The sequence below is a fragment of the Ambystoma mexicanum genome, chromosome 3q (genome assembly GCF_040938575.1).
Source record: "Ambystoma mexicanum isolate Mex_15411 chromosome 3q, UKY_AmexF1_1, whole genome shotgun sequence".
In the NCBI taxonomy this organism is placed as follows: Eukaryota; Metazoa; Chordata; class Amphibia; order Caudata; family Ambystomatidae; genus Ambystoma; species Ambystoma mexicanum.
In genome coordinates, this window is record NC_090926.1 from 184,761,131 (window position 1) to 184,775,816 (window position 14,686).

A 14,686-nucleotide genomic window follows, 5' to 3' on the forward strand; every position below is an offset into this window, starting at 1 on the left:
TATATCTAGATCTAACATCTTTTTGCAAACTTGTGTGCAGATTTGTCAAATGGCACCACAAATGTAAGCCTTTACAATATTTTGGGACCCCATCTAATTTTGTTGCCTCTTCACAAAACAGCACCACACTTTCCAAAACCATTCAGAATCAGGTCTAAAATGACATTCCAATATTTTATGCAGTTTCATTGAGTGGAGCCAAAGTTATAAGCCATACAAAAACTGTTTTTCACCAACCATGTAATGCACAAATAAGCATAGATGTCACCGAACACCGCAAATGTTCGCGAACATCTCAGGACTGCCCCGGACTGTTCGCGGACATCGGGGAAGAAACACACAGTTTTTTGCCTTTTTAAGGCCATATGCCATCCCATCTCCTCACCTCCCCCGAGATTGTTTGATACGTTTGACAAGTGCAATGTTGTGTTTTTTTATATGTTTTTACTGCGATGTTCGCGAATAACGGGCGCTCTCCGTGAATGCAACATGGCGGGCGTTTCCAAAAATCTGACGTACCTCACATTTTTTATTGCCCAATCAGCAGGCGTGTCCGATGTCCGTGGACCCCACGTCGGCCTCTCGACCAATCGGATGCCCGTCTGCGGACTGAACAGGGAAGTGAGTCTGCAGCCTGAACCCAGATATCACCAAAAAATGTACCCACTTTTTGGTCATTTAAAAAAAAACTACTGGATGGATTTACAACAAATTTACAAAAGTATACTTTCGGGGACCAAGCTGCCGCTCCTGCCACAAATATGGTGCCAATCTGTCTAGCGGTTTGGGCTGTAGGTGCGAGTACATTTTTTTTTATTGCATCAATGTGAAAAACCACAATTTTAGGGACCCCCCTCTATAACTTTTCCCCCCTTGAGGAAACTTCAACAAACTTTGCAGGATCAATCTGACAGGCCTATATACTTTTTTTCAACCTTTCGTGAGGATTTGTCCAGGGGGAAGGGGAGGTGAAGTTATAAGCCACCCAAAAAGTGCTCTTCCTATGAGTTGAGCAATTTAACCATAACTACAGGACCACTACTGCAGGCCCTATAATATGTGCAAATGCTACAAATAAGCTGTAGTGGGCACTTGTTTCTTTATGAACGTATCCCCCCTATGCTGTCTTCTCCCCTTCTCTGAAGAAGATCTTAGTATACCAAAGTTCTTAATAGCTTGTTGTCACCCCACAAATCATCTTTATTGTAACCCCCAGAAACCCCTTCCTTTAAGTCATTCTAGACAGAGTTCCATTCATGCCTCAAACATACATAACACACCTACAACATCTCCTGTTTCTGATGTTTTTCTAAATAAGACTTTTAAAGAACCTTAATTTAGAAATCCCATGATCTCTATGGACTTCAACTCTCATAAAACCTCAAGCACTGAGACGAGGAAGGAGGAGGAAAGAGTTTATGCGTATTGAAAGAAACTCAAAACTGAATATGCAGAATAGTTGTTTGATTGAATCACAAGTGAGCGGGACCTTTAATGCAGGCAGAAAGGGAGAGGACCGTGCCGGAGGAAGTCAAGAGAACAGGCACATCCATGCAGCAGCTTCCAAACGCGAGAATCACATATTGGCTTGGTGCGAAGGATGGAGAGACGCAGCAAGCACCTTTGGAGGACTGTCAGAGTACCCGAAGCAGCAAAAGAGCCCCCGGAAATACGGTCATGCTGGGAAGCAGCATTCTCTGGTCTAGGTCAGAGAGAGAAGCCGACGGCTGAGCATAGAGCTGAAAAGAATGCTGGAAGAAGGTCTGCAGTGCAAAGGAGGCTGTCCCAGAGAGGAAGCTTCATTGCGAAGATACGCCACATGTCGGAGACGGGGACGCAGTAATTCACCGGTGAGTCTGCCCAGAGCCATTGGGGACCCGGGGTGTACCAACAGGCATGTAAAAAAGTGAATATATTAAGAATTTCTGAATACTGACATGATAAAGTGCTACTACAAAACTTGAAGAAGTCCCTATGTGTGAGAAGTCAATGTGGGGAAAGTTGGAACAAGTATCACCTTAAGTAAACAATTAGAAATACAGTGAATTAATGTAACTGTGGCATACTAAAGGACAGTGAAATTGATAAGAAGTCCTGGTGAAAAGAGTATACCAGGCAGCGGACATTTGGGGCCAAGGGGCGATACCTGGCAAAGAAGTACACCGAAGGATCTGTAGGACCCGAAAGAAGGATTCCTGGCAGCGGGGTATGCCAGGCAATCCACCAAAAGCATATAAAGTTATAAGACATTGTGACAGGATACCTCGTAGGGGAGTATACCAGGGGATCTTGGAAGTCCTAGCAGCCAAATAGACCAGGCACTTTGAAATTGAATGCAATCTTTAAAATTGTGGGAAGATGCATCATACCTGGCAGGAGAGTACACCAGGGGATCTGAAAAAAACAATCACAGGATTCCTGGCACAGGAAGTCCAATAGTTTTAGAAGGAAATGTATCCATGTTGCAAAACACCTGGCAGAGAAGTATGCTAGGGAAATTGGGAAACACATGGAGGAGATCCTGTTGGATGGATTCACCAGACATTTTAAGTTACGAAGTTGAACAAAGACGTTTTGATAATGTGACAAGATACCTGGCAGGGGAGTACACAAGGGAATCTGAAGAGTTCACAAGAGGATTCCTGATAGAGAAACACATCAGGTAATCTGCCAAAGTACAGGAGACGGTAAGAAAACCTTGTGTGGAATTTCTCATTTGAATAAGAACTTTTATGAATTCAGTATAAAAACCAAGGAAGAGTTGAATGATATGGAACGCATTGTCTGCATAAGAACTTTCTGAAACTAACTTAAAGAACCAAAGAACTTTGAAATAGACACTTTTACCATCCTACCTAAACATCCAGGAGACGGGAACAACCCTCTGGATCCAAGGGTTTCTCCTGGGAAAATACTTTTCTGTTGGATTTATCCATTTACTTAGATTATGAACACATTTTGCCAACCATAAAATCAGAGACATTTCCTTGCATCCTTAGTTGTTCATTTTTAGTGTGAGGGTCAGATTAGAATGTTTTCGACACAAGTACAGTTTATACGTTTAATGACTTGACATAGACCAGCGTTATCCAAACTGTGGGGCGCGGCCCTCTGGTCGGCCGCAGACTCATGCCGAGGGGGCTGCACATCCACAGTCTGAAAAGAAAAAAAAACTAAAGGATCGGGCTGTTGCTTCATCAACAAGCAGCAGCCTGATCCTCGGCCCCTGCCACACATGCTTAGTGTGACAGGGGCCGGGCCTTTGTGGGGTTGCAGGCTCCATTAAAAGCCTATTCATGAACACAAAAGAAAAAAAAAGCACACACCTTCTATTGCCGTGATGACCAGTCATTGCGGCAAAAGGTGTGTGCTTTTTCTTTTGCGGTCATGAATAGGCTCCTAATGGTTTAATGTTATCAGGCAATTAGCCCTGTACCATGTTGCAACCCTGCCTTCTTTAGTAAATCTCAAAAAAGAATGTGCAGGGATTTGAGGTCACCGTTGTCGAAAAAGCACCACCATCATTTCGACAAAAAGACCAACCTAATTCAGCACTTTATCCACTGTAAATCATTGCTTTAATGAATTGTTCTTGTCATGGTCACACATCACCAGCAACCGGACTGGCACTGTGATTATGTGGTACAGAGAGCGGCTTTGATGCAGAAGATTTGCTTGTTTTGTACCGTTGCTCACCATAAGTGTTGATCATATTTTACAACTGTTATTTAACTAGAAACAAAAACCCTGAATCTTGATAATTTCCTCTCTGAAGATTCAACATTAAGCATAGACATACTAAATAAGTCCATTCACTAGGGTAATGTAATGGTGTGCAAATCCTTGCACATGTTTCTCAGCAATCAAATATGTTTGCTAGGTATATGACCATTGTTTAAGTACTCTTTCCAAATTGCAGCACGTTCTGCGGGTGTAATCCTCTCGGATTGTGCTGTAATTTGTGAAGAGTACTTAAATAATCCTCATATATCTAGAAAATAGATTTATATGCTGTAGAAAATGTGCAAATTAGTATCAATTTAAAACCCTTTATTACCCTTTCCATGTATAAAGAATGGCCAAGAGTTCCAGGAAAGTGATATATGATATGACAAAAGTCATTTATAACGCGCCTGTACACAAGTGTTTTTAGGCGCGACAAGACAAGGGAGGGGAGACAGAGGGAGGAAGGGACAAACAATCTTACTAGGGCTTGTGTTATTCAGATTGTGCGAGAACGAGAAGTGCAAAGGGAAAGGGTGCCAGGGAGAGGGAAGGGAAAACAGGGCAAACTGTTTATACCTGTTCAGTGGGTATTTAGTGGTTAAGATCCCTGCTGACCTGCCATCTTGTAATAAACAACAGCTATTAACCTTAACTTTGTCACCATCGCAAGCCGCAAGCCTCACTTCTCCCACAGCAACAGCAGAGCCCGCTTGCCAGTGCTGATAATCCCAACATTCTCTTTCATTTTATGCAAATCTGCATATAATTTTTACAAAGATATTTTACTCACTGAATGCTGATCAAGTGTTTTAAGTCTGGACTTTGTTAACTGGTTGCTAGTAATTGCAGCACTTTTTACAATCTGAACTAGAGGTGTGTTTACAATGTTGATTGTTCCAAAATACATCTCCTAGTGTGCTCCTTTGGGTCAAGTGGGCCGCTTTAGGCTGTACACAATGATACATTGTCTGGTTGACATACTATGTGATTTGTGTATTTTGAAAAGGAAACTATAGGACCACTAGAACTCACCACCCCATAAACACCCAATACCACCTTTGGGGGCATTCATGGGGATGTGGGAACGCCGACGGAAGAGCCATAGCAGGGCATCCTGCTAAATATCAGTTGTACAGTTGTTTTGGAGTGCTGTGAATTGGAGGGTTTGTATTTTCCAAAACATTGCCCAGTTTGTTTTTTGTGAAGCGATGGGTAAAGCGGCTATGGTTGGGTCTAAAGGCTTACTGGAGTCAGGTAGAATTTCTTTTTTAGAGGACCACCACGTAATGCCCCAATGGTTTGTGGCTATCACGAGCAGTCAGCAATGTCCCCTGCCCTTCTTTGGATTCTGAAAACTAACCAGATCTTCAAACTGGGACCCACAGGACATGTAGAGCACCACAACACTTGTGGTGCACAATTGGAGGACAATGTTTGTCCAGCACCCATTTTTGCTCAAAAGCCTTCTGGTGCATGTGTGATTTTGTCACAGCTACAACATATTTAGTATTTTTGTTTTCGAATTATCGTTTTCAAATCCTACTGTACCTCATTCGGTACGTAAATGCATTTATCAACAAAGCATATGAAAAGGCATTAATATGAGAGTTTACATTTTTTGATAGGTGAGGAGCCCATTTTGAAATGGAGCACTTATCTGCCCAAAAACGGTTGTGTGAAAAGGAAGGTAGACGCAGACATTGACACGGGAAACAAACCTGCAAAAGCCTTACTTCCATTGTGATCGGAGGTGAAACGAGGCCTCATCGTGTGGTGTGTGTGGAGCAACTTTAGCCAATGACAGTCTGAAACCAACCAAATTAAGACACCACTTGGAAACAAAACATCGAGATCTCATTGGCAAGAGCAGAGACTTCTTTGCTTGCAAGTTACAAGTCATCAGTCAGCAGAAAAGTACAATGCAAAATATTGCTTCTACTCCAGCCAGTGTACTGAAAGCATCTTATGATGTTGCCTACCTCCTTGCCAAAAATAAAAAACCTTTCACCGATGCTGAAAAAGTCATTCTACCAGCAGCCATGGCAATGTGCAGGAGAATGGGTGCTGAAAGTGTAGCGGACAAGCTAGAAGTGATTCATCTGTCAGACACCACCATGTTTACTTGCACGGTTTCTATGTTTGGATTGGAAGTGATTGTCCTACTGTCTTGGGATTTCTCCCCAACAACATATCCCTTCAAAATTATGGCACCATGCATTCTGCAACCAACTATAAAAAAAAAATAACACCAGCACAGAGGGGGAGAGGGGTCCCGAACTATTCATTATTTGCTCTGGGGGGCCTTGGCATAAAAAGTTTGAAGACCACTGACCTAGACTGATCTCTAGTTTTAGTTTCCTAGGGAGGAAAACTATCCTTAGGATAGCAATATAGAGGTGCTTTTATACCCTCTTATACCCTTAAGATAGAAACGAGCTTGATCTATGGGCTTGATATCTGTCTGGCAGATATTGATAAAGTCCTGGATTCCTTACAAGGTCAAATATGAAAACGTACTTTAGGGATTGCAAACTCACTGCAAAATGCCATACTTAGGCATGAGTTAGGATTACATTCCTTAGCATTGAGATTTCACTGGAGACAACTGAGCAATTATGCAAGAATGTTAAACCCACCTAGGAACTCATTATATGAAGACCTTTTAAAGATGCTTGGGGATCCTACTCCAGTATCCATCGCGCTTTATGGGAAGAAAATGAAAAATGTAATGTATATGTTAAATGTCACCTCTCATGATCTTATTACTCGGCCTGCTTATGTCAAAAATAAACTGTATAGGCACGACTGGACTGTTACCATAGATACTCTTGCAGACTACTCCATGCAACAGGAATAAGCGCGTTTTGGTAAAAAAAAAAGGATACCACCTATGCCCTATCTTTTATATTTTCCATGTGAGAAAGCACAGTCCCTTTAATCAACTTTATACCAATGAGCACATTCAAAATTGGAAGTCTGGTGACACTCTTAACAAAGGCATTTGTCGATTCTTGTATTAGAATGTCCTCGCTTTAACGATGCCAGAAGTATAATGTTAGGCAAATATAACATTGGGCACACTAATTAATTCTAGAGAGCTTCTGTGGATAAGATTCATGTGGGGTGCCAATCAATCGCTGGTGTTAGCCCTTCTCCGCTTGCTAAGAATAACCAATGTTTATTTAATTGCTATGAGAGAAGTATAGCAGTATATTGCAATGCAGGCCCGCTTGTTGGGCACAAACTTGTACTACATTGGAACACACTATGGCATGTTATCAACTTCGATGGTTGGCAAAGTGGGAATGAATATTCTGCCTTATCTGATATGCTATAATTTGGTTGCTGTAGTTCAGCTGTTGCAATATTTCTCTTAAGTGCACTCTATGTGAACATTTCTTAGATTCTTATATTACAGACTATACATTTTAAAGCTGTTGGTAGTGATAAAAAAAGGGGGACATTTATTTTGTGTTTTTCTTCATGAATATAAATTATTTTATGTTTGTATTTTACGCATATTGACATGACAAAGGTGATTTTAATGTGTATGTAGTTATTTTATCAAGATAATTGTTAAATGTTTGTAAAGGTTTATTGTCTAAACCAAATGCACATTTTAAAAAAAGAGGCGCTTATCCAACCCTTTCCTGTTTAATGAAGATGTCTGATAATGAGAAAATTACAACTTTGTGTCCGCCTCTCATTTCTGACCCCTCACAGAGTCTACTCACACGCATCATTTTTGTAGTAGCCTAACTCCGCTTGCGACCACTAGAATAACTTACTATTTGTTTGGTCGAGGTCTTCCCAAATTCTGCAGTAGACTGGAACCTGGAAGGAATCTCGAAGCATTTGCCAACATTTTCGTGGAAAACATCTTTATGCTTACAATATCCCCTCTGCTAAAATAAGCACACACTCTCAGATATGTAAGTACTCCCACCATATTTTCTCTGCAACTGCTCTACTTCAGATTATAAAAGTACACATATTTGCATCTCACTTCATACGATTTTTGGTGCATTCATTTCCCCATCTTGCTTATGTATGGTTGCCAATCCCAGTTGTTCTTCATCCTTAAAGAGAACCGTCCTTCAGAACTAGACACAATACTCCAGATGAGGCCTCCAGAACTAGAAACTATGCTTCAGGTGACATATTATCAATGATTTATAAGTGGTAACATGATTCTGCTTTTTTTTAATCTTTATTTAATGGTTTGCAGTAGTACAACACAATTAACACATAAAACAAACAAAGGTTTACAGTGTGGCTACTTGTCCCAAGATACCCGACAATTGTGTGATTCAATTACCTATGTAACGTACGTTCTGTTTCTATTATGCAATAACAACACAGATATCATCAATTTGTAAGTTCTATTAGCACCCGGTGGAGATGGGGAAGGGGTTGCCGGCTCTCTGCCAATCAGGAGGCACCAGAACAGGGTCTTTACTTCATGGTAAAGCCCCTGCTCTCAGCCTCCTCGGAAGTGGGAGGCCGCCCTCTCCCCTGCCGGGAATCAGGCAAGGTCGATCCTGCGCTGCCTTTCCCCTCCTTCCTCCCACCACCCAACCAATCGCAATTTCCACATCCTCAACCCGCCCAACTTAATTTGCGCTCCTTTGCTGGCACTGGGGACACTCAGTGGTAAAACCCTTGCAAACTGGGCCAGGCATTACCTGGGCCGGTAAAGTCCCTGCATGTCAGGGTTTATTGCTTAAGTGCAAGTACCCTGAATGACATGTTAGAACATTATGGGAATAAATAGCTCTAGTACATTGCGATGGACACCCAAGTATGGCTAACTTGATTTCTGTTTCCAGAGGTAGGACTTAAATATTGTCCAATCATCCTTAGGTTTGGTTGAGGGAGTTGCCAATTCCTTATACCTAATCTTCTGAGTGTTAAATCACACTACATTCTTGAGCTATCTACCTTGATCGTCTGCCTACATATATATACCCAGGTGAGGCCCTCTATCTCGTGTTCCAACGCAGCTTGCCACAGTTATTTAGGGCAAAGCTGAATGGTAGATCTCCATTCCCACACCAGTCCATATGGTATCGATATCGAATTCCTCTGTGCCCCCTCCCCATGGTTAGATAAGTACTGCTAGGCTCTAGTATTAGAATTGACAAAATCGTTTTCATTTCAGGATGTACTATTGAGCAGAGGATTATTTGAGTCAAGGAAGTGCTACCCATATCTGTGAACTCTTCCATTGTGGTAAAGTTACACTCTCTAAGTAGGTGTTTGATTTTGTCTGTGCCCAGTTTCCCCAGTTCCTAACAGCAACTGTTATCAAATAGGGTGTCCATTCTGCAACTTCTTTTAAAAAAAAGATATTATTCGGTCTTCTTTTTAAACATTTCTCTGTGTCCCTGACCACATTCACACCGTTACAAAATGTGGAAATCGCTGGATGGGCAGCAAATCTTGATTGTGGTGGCAATGCTTACTAAGCAGAGGAAGGTATGAGCAAAAAAAAACAGTCCATCCTAGAACTAATGGGTAGAATGCCCAAGATCTCAGAATCAATATAAACCAGGAAGGCAGATTATACTCTTAAGACCTCTCCAGTGTCTTCAAAAATACACTGCCCTTATTGGTCTCACTTTCCTTCCTTTGCGCATATCTCAGGCATAGGTTTCTGTTCGATCTCACCAAACCTAGTCCTGACCAGGAATCGCCCTGTGCGTTCGACATAGCTCTTGCTTGGGGCATGTTAACTAGATCAGGTTGTTTCACTAGTCTCTTGGTCCTGTGGGTGACTACATCAGTGGCAATCAGTTACTTCCAGAGGTGAGAGAAAAGACGATTTAGGGAAACGCACAGTGGAAGGTCTGCTAACATTTGCATCTCGATCCACATAAAATGGCCATGGTGCATGGTCTGCACGTATGGGTGGAATTTGAACACTTGAATGTCTCCACTTGGGGACAGAGAGCATGTTTATGTATGTTCTGAAACCTCTCCCAGCGGAACCCCAAGTAGATTTCCTCAACATCAGAACACTATCCCTACCAGCGGCCAGATTAAACTTTGCTCTCCTGCAAAACAAATTAGCAAATTCATTTAGCATCAATTTTGCTACTTACAGACAATATAGAAATGAGTAAACAGGTTTAGACCCAATCCATGTTATCTAGAAACGCTTGCACTATGCTAAACATTAAGCAGGCTGTTTTAATTAGTATGTTTGCTGTGTAGCATTTACTGTTCTGTTATGCAACAGACATGTACTAAAAATAATCTGATTCATTTTTAGATAATACTGATCATGGCAAAACATTTTGCTCCATTCTGCTTTATCAATGCATTTTCTCAATTTGTAGCACTGAAGCAAATGTTAGATAATCTAGACCTAGGTATCGCTTGGTCATAGTTCAAGTGGATATTTTTAGAGAACTTTATTGCCAGAGTAGCATAAAAACCAACAAAGGACAACACCACAGTCATACATTTGCCAATAGTGCTGGCACACATTAACATCTATCATTGGCATTTAGCAACCAAGCTCACACCGTAAAATTACATTAGGGAGCGTTCCACCTCTGCTGGTAATACTCACCACTTGCACACACTCCATGAGAGGGAGGCGGATGGCTTGGTTTCCTGACAGACTAACGACACACGCTGGCGTATCAGATGTCCCCTCCAACAAAGCCATCACTGCTTCAACACCCATTCTGCTTCCCTGTTCGGAGACAGAAAATATGGCCTCACTTATGATGAGCCAACACACATATGTTAAGAAGCAATCTGAATTGAAGCCACTTCTGCAGTTGCAGAGGCAGTTTAGTACCTTGGGGGCAGGGCAAAAAAGGTCCTCTGGGGAACCATTTTTACTAACGCGTGCTGGGCACCCTTTACCGACCTCCTCAGAGAAAGAAGCCATACTGCCCATCCTAGGCACCTCTCATTGACAAACTTAAAGGGAGCTTCTATTTCTAACTCTGGCCACCTCTTAAATGGCTCTGCAAAATGCCAACGCTAGGCACCCATCACCAACCTCCCTGCAGGATGCCTCCACTACTTACCCTGAGCACACTTTACCAGCCTTCTTGTTTTTTGATTTTTGGTTTTATTTTATTTATAAAGCGCAAAAAACCAGGCCCACGGGCAACCGGGCGCATACTCTTAAACATGTTACAAAAAGCAGTAGTTACAGATGTTACAAAAAATATACAGCATATATACATGTACATACTCTTAAACATGTTAGAAAAAGCAGTAGTTACAGTGAGTTACAAAAATATACAGCATATATAAATGTACAGAAGGGTACCATTAACAGTGTATAATACAGGGACAGAGCAGAGAGAAAATGTATATTCAGTTCTGTACCCCACATGGAGTCTGGACTGTGTCAAGGTCTCATGAGACTTGGGAGAGCAACCATGTTTTAGCATTGTTCTTGAAGGAGTGGAATGATGGTTCAATTCTGATCGGTGTGGGCAAGGTGTTCCAGAGTTTGGAGGCCAGGACAGGGAAGCTCACCCTGCTGCTCACACTGAGCACTTCTCTCTAACCTCTGGGTTTGCGCAGACTTTTAAGTTGAACTCTTTGACTCAGACTTTCCTTAGGTTAATTCAGGTGGGGAAATCCCACCTTAGCATAGGGCAAGTTAGGCTGTCTACCATCCTGACATTTGATTTAATAAAGTATTTTATTTTGGACTTTAAGTCTGTTGTCTGTATCTTGCTTCATGGTGCCATCACACCATTTTATGAATCCACCCCCTGTCTCCTCACAAGATACCCCCCTGCTGCCCACCATGGGCACCCCATATGAACCCCCTTGCATCCCACAGATACATCCTCTTGGCAGGCACCACCCTGTTAACCCATGGCATTATTTATCTCTCTGTGAGGTATCTCAGTGCTGCCCGTCACCTGCCTCCTTGCCGAATAGGCCCCTTCTGCTTATCCTGAGCAGTTCTTACTTATACCATTCCTTGCCTAATGGGCCCATCTCGTATCGTGCACACCAGGCAATGCTCGACTGATGCCTTCTGCTGGCAACATTCAGCTTCCCTCGCCTAATGTTGGAAGAGCCACACTGCTTCTGCCCCGTCACAGGACACCTCCCCTAACCCCTTGAAGGAGAGCCTCCAGCTGCCCACCCTTCTGCTCCCTCATCTTTCTTTCTCTCAGGATATTCCACTACTGGCCACTGTGAGAAAACGGAGGGTATTCTCACTCCTATGCCCACTGGATCTTCTGCTCAGTTAGTCAGGGAAAGGCAATCGCTCTTGGACCCTGACCCTAGGGGTGAAGAAGCGAGGGAGGATCACCTGGTTAAAGGTTCCTTGGGGGCTAGGTATAAGGTATTAAGTATATGTCTACAGCCGGAGTTTGATAATATATTGAGGTTCTGGGATCCAGCCCATGTATAGGTGGAAGCCATTTTTGGATATAAATTTGCAATGTTAAGACCATGACATGTTAGGAACATATATTTTCAGGATCCACAACACAGGGATAGAAGATATAACCTATTGACATAGAGAGGCCTTGATAACGACCAAAGGTCGAAACACGTGTCGGCTGTTCTTCACTTTGGAAATCAAATTAAACTAACAAATGTTATGTAACTTGAGGAACTCTTGTATCTATTCAGTTGGTGTGAGCGCGAGATATCCTCCCGAACTCTGATTTCTGAGTTTGATATGTAGGCCAGCAACTTATTTTCAGTTGTTTCAATATGTATGAATCCCATTCTAGCCCAGATTGCTGCACATAATCTATAGTATTGTAGCAGCCCCATTTGTGTGCTTCTGTTTGTTTTTTTGTGCTCCTCAGCCGTCAGCAATGTTCTCTCAGGGAACAAGTCACCTATACAGGGAGAATCTGCTTGGAACACTGACACAGGCTGATCCCTCCCGAGAGAAATCGGTGAGGGAATTAAAACAAGAAATAAGTGATGCACAATGGGGAGAAATTTAATACAGTATAATATATTACATATGTTAAACTACACGCGATACAGACTTAAAAGAATATTTCCTGATCATACTGGACTTTGTCCGAGATGTGGGGCAAGGGAAGCAGGATACCTACATATGTTCTGGTCGTGCCCAAATTTGTCACACTATTGGACACATATGTACAAGGTAATGTAAAAGATAATTGGTAGGAATCTGGACACTGCACCGATGACCGTATTATTTGGGAAGTGGCAAGACACCATGGAAAAGAAAACTAGAACCTTTCTTAATGTTTGTAAGATGGGAGCGAAAAGAAATGGAAAGCTAATTGCCCCTATCTACACAAGAATGGCTGAAGGATTTAACCTGGGTTGAACATGAAGAACTATTTATGTTACTGTCCCTGTGTATGTCCTGACCAAGGGATATTTGGGGAGAGTTCAGAACTTATCTGGCTAAAGACTAAATAGTATAGTGAAATGTATGAACCAAGTGATGAGCGTACTAACCATCTCAACTTTCACACTTGTACTATATTGCGCATTGAGATAATGTATGTTTGATTAATGCACTTGAAATTCTTTTGCTTTGTCCTTCTGTATTTACTTTGTGATTACTGATTTGAAAAATAAAAATTAAAGACAACGGACTAAAAGCAGAGCCGTTTACCTGACATGTCCCAACACAAGGGTCAGGCAGAGTCTGGCAATTGACAATAACTACACACACCTGATGGCCCTTTCCCTTCCACGCATGGATAAACGGCAGAGTACGAGAGCACACTACGAGGAAGGCCAAACGCACGAGGAAGCAGCTATTCTGGACCGGCAGTTCATACTGAGGAGAAAGGCGCTGAGATTTGAAAGGATGACAAGGAGGGAAGTGCCCTTGTCCTTTTCATCCCAGACCTGCAAAGCTTCCATGAATGGACCAGGAACTACAGCTGGTGTGTGGTGTAACAGATGTCATTGGTACCTAAAGCCCTCCCACACTGATAGCCAAGGCGGAGAGATGCGCTTGCTACCGTGGTACCATCCTTAACTCCAGAGTAAAAAAAACGCCAACAGGTTCAGCACAGCCGGTGAGTCAGAGAGAGCTGATACTAAAACGGACTGTGTTGAGGCCAAGGTTGCGAATTGCAATATATATGAACTTGTGACCAAAGAACTTGTGTGTGTTTGAACTTGAAAGAAAGTCCAGTGAAGAACCAGCTTTAGAGTGGCCCGGCGCCACGTGGGCACTCATTCGAAGGACTCTGGTTGGTCCTCCTTCATTGAAACTACGAGAAACAAGAGGCCTTAGGGGAGGCCGGCGTGAGGTGTCAAAGTGGTCATACTAGGGTTGAGCAAAACCCCTCGTACCGTTGAAAGTCTTTGACACTTTGAGGAAACAAAGTGAACTGCATTACTGGGGCAAATGTGAACCAGACCGAGGGATGCCTACGAACCAGGGTAACCAGTAACACACCCAAGAATAGTGTAATAAGAGAACTGTGAGAAGCCTGGCTGGGGGTTTTAAGGAAAGCCTGACTGGGGGCTGGGGGCTGGGACCCGGACTTAGGAAAAGGGAAGAACATAAGGGGTCTAGAGTGGCTTTTGTTATGAACATTGTGAACTAAGGCAAGTGTGAACCCAAAGGAGGGATGTCAAGAAAAAACTAAGGGAAGGGAACCCCGCTTTCTGATGAGATGAGCAAATCATGAACTGTGTTAGAAAATCTTGAATTGTGTTAGAATGGCTATGTGAACCCGACGGAGAGATGCCAAGAGGAAAGAAAAGGGAAGTGAATATTGCATGGTGGTAAAGCAAAGTGAACTGTGTATTTGGTAAACGTGAACCCGGCTGAGGGATGCGTGCGAATGGGGGTGAATTATAATACACCCGTGAACACTGTGTTGACAAGAGTGAACCCGGGTGAGGGATGTCCACAGTGAATGATTGTTTAAAAACTACATTGAGACTCTTGAATGTTACGTTTTGAATGAAAGGCTGTGGTGGACCCGACTGAGGGAGGCCAACATTGCAA

The 14,686-nt window shown here is 42.6% G+C and overlaps 1 protein-coding gene across 2 annotated transcripts in view; it reads right to left on the minus strand.

The window, feature by feature from the left end:
• The window catches only part of LOC138582299 (ATP-dependent 6-phosphofructokinase, muscle type), a 903,222-nt gene that overhangs the window by 551,751 nt on the left and 336,785 nt on the right, over window positions 1-14,686 (minus strand). For both annotated transcript variants that reach the window (XM_069653451.1, XM_069653452.1), the window contains one exon: window positions 10,304-10,429. In XM_069653451.1, the coding sequence (XP_069509552.1) occupies window positions 10,304-10,429 (126 nt within the window). The remainder of the gene's footprint in view (window positions 1-10,303; window positions 10,430-14,686) is intronic.